General features: G+C 44.3%; 1 protein-coding gene across 2 annotated transcripts; it reads left to right on the top strand.

Annotated features, from left to right (window-relative positions):
• Positions 1–5,910: 5,910 nt before the first annotated feature.
• LOC147609931 (SKP1-like protein 1A) lies at positions 5,911–6,960 on the top strand. Of its 2 annotated transcripts, XM_086787048.1 has the most exons (3): positions 5,911–5,925; positions 6,137–6,442; positions 6,787–6,960. In XM_086787048.1, the coding sequence occupies exons 1-3, from the start codon at positions 5,911–5,913 to the stop codon at positions 6,958–6,960; spliced, it is 495 nt and encodes a 164-aa protein (XP_086643174.1). The 2 variants fall into 2 exon arrangements, with proteins under 2 accessions (XP_086643174.1, XP_086643173.1); XM_086787047.1 differs by lacking the exon at positions 5,911–5,925 and having other exon boundaries at positions 6,113–6,442.
• Positions 6,961–8,578: the final 1,618 nt, after the last annotated feature.

Raw genomic sequence — 8,578 nt, 5'->3', positions numbered from 1 at the left:
CTGGTGAAGATGGAATTACTTCCTCTTCGATGGGGTCAGGCATTCCTTCACTAAACATTCTTTCCAGCAAGAAGGGTGTTTGCCCACTTTCTGATGTCCTATCCTCACTTTCTTCCCGAATGATACTAGGTATAGCTAACGGTTTATGGTTCCTGTGAGGCTGAACTTGCGTAGGAAACACTGTGTCTGGAATTTTGATTTTTCTCGGGTTTGACTCCAGTTCTCTTTGTGTTTCTTCCACCAAACCCCTTAAGTGTTGCACTTGTTCAATCTCCTCAACTGGGTTTGGGTAAGTTCCAATCTTTTTCTTGACGGTTTTTGGCCCACGTGGCTTGTCTTGGGGAGTCTCAGTCAGTTTGGGTGGTCGAGAGGGCATTAACTGACTTGGTTGTGGGGACGAGGAAGTTTCCTTCTGTTTTCCCTTATTTATGTACTCGCTTGATTCTCCTTCATTGAGCTCCCGAGTGGGTTCCTCCCTTAAGGTAGTGGCTTTGGTCCCCATGGTTTCTATTGAATCGGAATCATCTTCAGGATCATTCATATACACAGGGTCGTCTCCTGTCCCTATGTTAGTCTTTGAACTAGGCTTGGAGCTCGTGGCATTAAGCGATCTCTTCCGCCGTGTTTTCTTTTTCTTTGCCCGAGCAATTGATGCAGTATCCCTCTCTTCAAGAATGTAGTTTTTGGAGTTGAGATGCTACTCCCCAAAGCACACCCTCACGTATGTATTCTTTCAAGAACAATCTCTTGAGAGTGGGGTAGTGAGTGCGCTCTTCAACCCTTAAGGTTCGATACCAATCTCCGGCCTTCCCACTCAAGGTTAAGCCTAAGGCTTTACACTTATGCAGCTCATTGTGCTCTTCCAAGGAATCACACACGTGTTCAAAGACTTCAATGTGCTTCCTAACATCCTCGTTACCACTGAAGTTTTGAGTGAGCTTAGCCACTTGTACTGCCTTACTTCTAGGTTCTCTCTCAGGCATACCCTGCATGTTTTCCACAATAGATCGTACGATCGTTTGAGCAAACGCTGCGAGATCACCTAGGTGAGCAGGCATAGCTGGTGGAGGCACTTCTGGGATAGCTTGGCTAATAGGAGTTGGCGTTGGTCTGGGTATGTTGGCAAATGATGTAGGATATGATATGTGACTAGGCCTAGCTCCTCTTGGGTATAAGGGTTGTGATAAGGCGGTCGTGGAGCATACGCCATTGGCATACTAAGAGGCGTAGGAGCTACATGAGCATGAGTAGCGATAGGTACATATGGTCGATAGGCACTAGCATGCACTGTTGTAGGTACTGTTCCACTAGGTAGTGGTGTCGTACTAACTACAGCGGTAACAGGTGCACTTTCCGCTATGCTCATCATTGGGGTAGGCATTGCGGATTCCCTAATGGAAAGTTGAGCCAAGGTTGGAAAGCTAAAGTTACTGCTCATGGGCTCAACTTGCATTGAGACTCCAAGCGAAACAACATATGAAGGGTCTATGGGACTCACCGAGGGAGTCTCCAATTGTGATAGGGTTGGTTGTTTGGCCTTGCCCATATCCAAAAACCTCATAGGGCCAGTGGGAAGCTAGTTTCACTCCCCTATTTTGCCTCTCAATTTGGATAATTCTATGAATAACCTCACATATCATTTGTTGTTGCTCTTCTAGATTAGTGACGCTAGATGTAGATCGTAGGACTTCTAACCAACCTACATGGTATGTGTAACCTGTGTATACGTCCGTTAGAGTCTCTGTGTGCAGATCATATTCCCAATTTTCATTGAGAAATATCCCATCCAGACTTGGTGTGCCAAACGGTTCTCTTGAAGTGGACGCAATGTCACTTCTTATGGGTTGGCTTCTAGGGACCTCTACTTTAGGAAGAGCATAGGAAGGTGGTAGCTCAGTAGGGCCCTCATTAAACGAAGTGGGTAGAATATCCACATGGACACTCTTTGGGAGGGTAGGGTCTACATAAGATGTGAATGGCGAATCTACTACCCCTCCTTCCTCATTTACTTCGCTTGTCGCATGTTCAGAGCGTGTAGCTCTACTAAAGGTCTCTATTAGACAACTAAACATGCTAGATCCGGGTTGTGGGGCCCAAACTGGCATGTTTTAGCTTGTTTCCTCAAGGTTCTTGGTAGGGTGCCCTTCCATGGCTTCTGAGTCAGAGGACGAGTCACTATCCACTATTCGTGGATCTTGGGTTGCACTCCCTTGGGTTCCAGCTGAAGGCCAAGATGCTAACGTGGAGGGATGGTGTGAGCCTGCGAAAACCGAAACGCTTTCTAGTGGCTTAGACTCCAGCACCCGACTAGAGTGTAGATGCATGTGACATGGGTACCCTACGTGCATTGGTAACTACCCTTGAAGCCCACACAAGTGGTTTCTTGGGTATTTCGCACCCCGTTTTTACTTGTTTTTATATTGTTTTTAACTCGTTTTTTATCCCCTTACTTATGATCGAACCTGGACTAGGGCGTGTGATAGCTCGAAACGAGCGTATCGTTCAAAGGGTCCTAGTGTGCTTTACAGCACCGTATTCGCCTATCCAGAGCTCCTGTAGTTCTCAAAACAGTCTGTTTCCTTGTAGGGAAGGGGCGAAAGCCTATTTGCTTATGGGGGAAAGGGTGAGGGCTTTATCCCACATGCTCACTTTACTCCTTGGGGGGTGGGCTACATATAGGGCACAACTTCCCATAAGCTCTCACTTGAAAGAAAGCTATGGAGGCTCACTCTCCTATATATATATATCAAAAGACCGAGATCGGGGTCGAGGTCAATTGGGGGTTTTTCTTTTCAAAATTTTTTTCTCCAATTAAAAAATCTTTCCTCTCCACACGTTTGGTTTTTTTCTTTGAAAATAAAATATTTTTTTATTTTTTATTTTTATTTTATTTTTTCACAATTAGTTTTTTTGGGATAAGTTTTCTAGTGTTTCTTTCTAGGGTTCAGACTTTGCCGCGACGCAGTTCGCACACAGCACAGGTCTGGGGATTCAGAAATCCCCCCTCGCACGCAGAAAACCAGATAACAGAACGTACGCCCACACGCGGAGCGGAGAAATAGCAAAAGAAACAGAAATGCAGAAGACAAATTGTAGAAACAGATTTCAAAACACAGAAACGCCTCAACAACAAACACACAGACGCCTTTCCTATAGTGTAAATTTCACTTCATGCAGCAGCCCGAGCTGCAAACTGGAGCTTGGTGCAGGGCAACTCCCCGGCAACGGCGCCAAAAATGTGCGCTTTTGCTGCACAAGTCGTAGCTGGGGACTTGTCGAACACCGTATGCGAGCCACGAATGGCTGCAAGCATACAACCAGGAAAGTAAGCTCAAACAGAATGCAAAAGGTGTGTCACTCACCGCTCAACCGCCGCCTTGAAGGATTCCCGCGTCGCAGTGAAGAAGGAGCCGCCGTCGCCGCTCTACCGCCTCTCCGTCGCTGTGCCGCTACACAGTGCTCGATCGCTCTCTCACTCTCTCTCTCTCTCTCTCTCTCTCTCTCTCTCTCTCACACGTAGGAGAAGGAAACCAAGGAGATAAGGCAAGAGCACTCTTGTATTCACAACACATGAGAATGAGAGTTTTAGGGTTACATTTGGCTCTTATAGGTGACTTGGCCGTTCACACATGGGCGCCCATACATGGCCGATCGATCCTAACCCTTATCCTATTGATATTCAAGGTGCGCCTCTCATCGACGATCACCCAATCCCTTTATCCTTAACATATGGTGCCGACAAGCCCGGTCCATGACTCAGAATATTTAAATTAATGACGTAAAACATAGTATGTCTCAATGTCCGTCATAGGTTAACAGATGATGAGGCACTAGCAGTGCTTTTGAAGAGTGTTGACAAAGGTGAATATGAAAACATTATAGCAACATTAAAGAATGTACCTGAATTGAAGCTACACGAGATAGAAGGAGCTCTACTAGAGCAAGAGACCAGAGGCAAAGAGAAGAAATGGCTGGACTCAACAGCAAGAGAAGAAAAAACATTCTTCACCCAAGGAGGATTCTCTCGAGGACGAGGATGAGGAAGAGGTAGAGTAGGAGGATTCTCTCGAGGACGAGGATGAGGAAGAGGCAGAGTAGGAGGAAGGACCTTCACTTGCCACAACTGTGGAAAGCCACGACACATGGCAAGAGATTGCTACAGCAAACCCAGTGGAAAGAGAATGACATCAGCAAACTTCATGGAGGCTCCTAAGGAAGTGGAGTCTGATCATCTTTTCTGAGAGAGAGAGAGAGTGAAACCCCACAACCCAATGTAACCTGCCCCAATAGAGTAAAACCACTTATGAGCCACCGATGATGTAGGCCATGTGGTAGATGTATGTGTGAGCACTTTAGTCAAGGTCATGGGCACTTGTAGTAGTCTTGGACACATAGAGAGAGAGAGAGTGTGTCAAGGACTATGAGTTTAGGGACTTAAGGCACTGGTCGCAGACTATCAAGTAAGAGGAAAACTTGGTATAGGGTCTAGGTGTGCTAGGAGTATTCACTTGAGGGGAGGTGTTGAAATATACAAGTGAATAGGGTGTATGCGGGAACAAGCCCTTGGTAAGAGACCGTAAAAGAGAATTTGTAAATGTGAGAGTCACGAAAAGGTGAGAAGTATCTACTGGGAGAGAATAAAGGATAGCATGAGGAGATTTAGGAGAGGTGTGGAGATATTCTGGGAGAGGTGGAGAGAATCAAGCAAAACAGGTGGAGTGAATCAAGGAGAAATCAGTGGGATTGGATGCTTGGATGTAAACTCTATAAATTGAGGCATTCGCCTAATGAGAATTTGTTGGTTTTTGATTATCCATGCCTACATTAAGCTATCAGTTATTTGCTCACTAATCACGTCTTAATTATCATCTAATCTCTTTGTTAATGATATTGATTCTAGCATTTGATCCACCATAGCTCGTCACATTGCTGCAAATTTAACAAAATCTACGTCGATGGAGCTCCCTGTGCCAAGGGACAATGATTATGAGGTCAACGAGGGTACAAATCATGGAGACTAGAGGGCCCTCCTCCTCCTTGCTCTAGATCCTTAGCTTGTTTTGAGCCCCGTTTTGTATTTGGAGGCATTGTACATAGTTATACATACTATTATCCATAGACATTAGTAAAAGATTAGGTAGACTATGCCGGCCTCACATTCTACCATTTGTTCTCATCATATTTTACCATTTGCTGACATTTGATCACTTTATATACTTTGTACTCTTGTACGCTTACATATATTTACATGAGCTTTTATTTTTGTTCAACTTTGTGCACAAATGTAAATTATTGAAGTATAATTATATGCTTACCGATGTTATAATCTACCATGTTGAACTGGTCTTTGCTCTCACTGGTGTGCTTGACCTTCAAGAGACAGACATAGTTCTTTAATGTGTGCTCAATCCAATTAAGGAGAGAGAGAGAGAGAGAGAGAGAGAGAGAGAGAGAGAGAGAGAGAAAAGGAGTACTTTGATATTGCACGTATGTGTGTGTGTGTGTGTGAGAGAGAGAAGTAATGTAATGTGAGAGAGGTAATGTAATGTGAGAGAGAGACAAAGAGAGAGAGAGAACCATCGCATTGTATTTTGTATATGTGAGAGCGATAGACAGAACTGTCGCACTGTCACGCCAATGCTGATGGCAAATTATCACATTGAATTTTTTGGATTATAACAAGAGAATGAGGATGGAACCCCATTGGAGCGTGCTTGTTCTACAAGGATTGTGTTAAATTAGGAGCAGAATAGGGGGTGGTGTTGTAATTGAACTCATAGTGTGGATTAAATGGACGATTGTGTGTTGTGGTGCACATTGAAGCTATGAGGAGCTCCCAAAGTTCAACCGAGGAGGCTTTGTTAAGCAAGCAGCCATGGCAATTGGAAGTGTAGAATTTGAGGAGGATTAATGGCTACCATGAAGGTAATAATGAGGACAAGAGCATCATAACGTGTAGGTTTCATATAAATGGTTGTGGTTTTTAATTATTTGTATCAGTTTCACATTACTTTACATATGCTACCAGTGTAAAGAGAAACAAAAAGTGTGGCCTATAAATACCTTGACAACTGAAGCGTTTCTGTGTCAACCCAGCTTCTGTGCAGTGGCGATGGCAGCGGAGATAAAGAGAAAGACGTTGATATTGCGGAGCTCTGACGACGAGATGTTTGAGGTTGAGGAGGCAGTGGCCTTCCAATCAGGCTTCATCAAGAACATGGTAGAGGACACCGGCAGCAGTAACGCGGCCATTCTGCTCTCCAACGTCTCCGGCAAGATCCTCGCCAAGGTCATCGAGTTCTGCAAGTTCCATGCCGCCGCCTCCACCTCCACCTCCACCTCCGGCTCTGCATCCCCCAGACGTCGCTCTGAGGACGAGATCAATTACTTTAACGCCCAATACATGAAATTCGACCAGCAAACTCTCTACGACCTCATGATGGTATATACGCCTTCTGTCTCTTTCTGATTCTTTGATATTACCGGGGTCTTCTTTCTGCGCTCTCTGCATCTCTAGGGTTTTCCCTTTTGCGCTGTAGCTTTACCACTCTCTGGGTGGTCTCTGTTCAGGGTCTTGTCTGCACTGTGTGATTCTTTTCTCAGTGGATTTGCAGGATTAGTTCTCACGCACGGGATATGTATGTATGCTAGCTGCTTTTGACCTAGGAAGCTAAGGGTTTCACAAACACACAGCGTTTTCTTCTTACCCTGCAGCTTCTTGTTCCCTGCACATGATCTAGGGTTCTTTGCACGATCTATCTCACCATAATTCTTCTTCTTTTCCAGGCGGCCAATTATCTGAACATCAAAGAGTTGCTTGATCTGACGTGCGAAAGTGTTGCAAACATGCTCAAGAACAGATCTGTTGAAGAAATAAGGACTACGTTCAATATTGTTAATGACTTCACTCCTGAGGAAGAAGAAGAGGTTAGAAAGCAGAATGAGTGGGCTTTTGAGTAGGTATTAACCACTTTTGGGAGCTTTTTGATAGTTTTTTCTCACTTTCATGAACAACATGAAAGTAACTCTCTTGCATTAGTGAGATGTAGCTTTTGATGTTTCTGCCATGTTGTAGCTTCATATAAAGCTCAATTCTCACTAAACATGATTCTTTTGGGTAAAGTCTCGAAATTCTCAGCTTTTCTTAGTTCAGTCCAGCTCTCGTACATTGACATCTAGTTCCCATACTAGTGTAGTGTGTTTTCTGCTAGCTATGCTTGTGTGAAGCATCAGCCTTTATGGATACCTTGAATGGCTATATGAGAGAGAGAGAGAGAGAGAGAGAGAATCTTTAAGCATCATAGTTAGTGGACCACACATGATCGAAGGGGAATAGTGATTCTCTTCGTATTCCCATGCAAGGAAATGATGTTGCTATAGTGCAGAGGCATAGATTAGCTTGCAAAATCCCCATTGTGCCGATTTTGGCACAGTTAGGAAATTGTAAGGCCAAGTTTACTGACAACCAAATACTCGCAACTCGGCAATGTTAATTGACCAAGTTTACATCGTTTAATGGATTACATGTGATCCAAATTCCATGATCCAAACGATGGCACTGAAGTGGAGGGAATGTGTTATGTGTGTGTGCGCGCGCGCGCATGTGAGAGAGAGAGAGAGAGAGGGAGGGAGAGGGAGAAACACCTCTGAAGAGTTGAAAATCAGATACACCCTAACTAATTCTAGCTAAAATCGAATAAGGCACATTAAGGTACCTGTTGAAAACTTGCCAAGTTGTTGGCCTATGAAACACATGGTAGTGAGTGTGGCTATGCACTGGAGTGGGCTATACATCATATCCTCCCTTAGCCTCCCCCTAGATTCATTAGTGATTTTAAACTCCTTTCTTTAGGAGACAACTTATTTGACTTGTCATTCACACTTTTATATTTTAGTATAGCTAGTAGGCTATGATGTGACTTAAAAAGTTCATACTACCTGTTATTATAGCCAGTGTGCTATGATGTGACTTAAAATATGCATGCATTTTTTGGAGTTCCTTTCATCACTTTTTGCATTCCTTCCAAATCCCAGATTTTCAAACCTTCTTCTCCTACCTTCTCTCCTCCTCCTCCTCCCCTCTCCTCTCTCAGCCCTTCTCCTCCCCTTGACCCTACGCCCATCTACATCTTCTCCTACCCTCCGCCTCCTTCCTTTGTCCCTCGTCTCCTTCTCTGCCTCCCTCCTCCTTCCCTTTACTCTCCTTGTCCTCTCTCAGTTCCCTTCCCCCCTCCTCCCCTATCTACATCTCCTCTCTCCTCCTCCTTTCTTTTCCTCAAGTCATTCCTCTCCTCTCTTATTCTATCTAGGTGTGTAGTACCCCACAAGTCATTCCTCTCCTCTCTTATTCTTTCTAGGTGTGTAGTACCCCACAAAGCTTAAATCAAATCATTCCTTCTAATTGTGCATCTTTGTAGCATCCCTCAGAGCTTAACTCAAACCACTCTTAGCTTTGCATTCCTTTGTCAAGTCCAAAAGCACAACTTTGAGCTCGTGTTGCACTTCTATAGGGCTCTATATCATCCCCCTAAGATTTCAAACCCATCCTAGATCTATTAGTTTTCCTTTCTTTACTTTA

This window comes from Cibotium barometz, chromosome 50 (assembly GCF_041138505.1).
Source record: "Cibotium barometz isolate CiBa-2024 chromosome 50, ASM4113850v1, whole genome shotgun sequence".
In the NCBI taxonomy this organism is placed as follows: Eukaryota; Viridiplantae; Streptophyta; class Polypodiopsida; order Cyatheales; family Cibotiaceae; genus Cibotium; species Cibotium barometz.
This window is presented reverse-complemented; position numbering and strand designations above follow the sequence as displayed.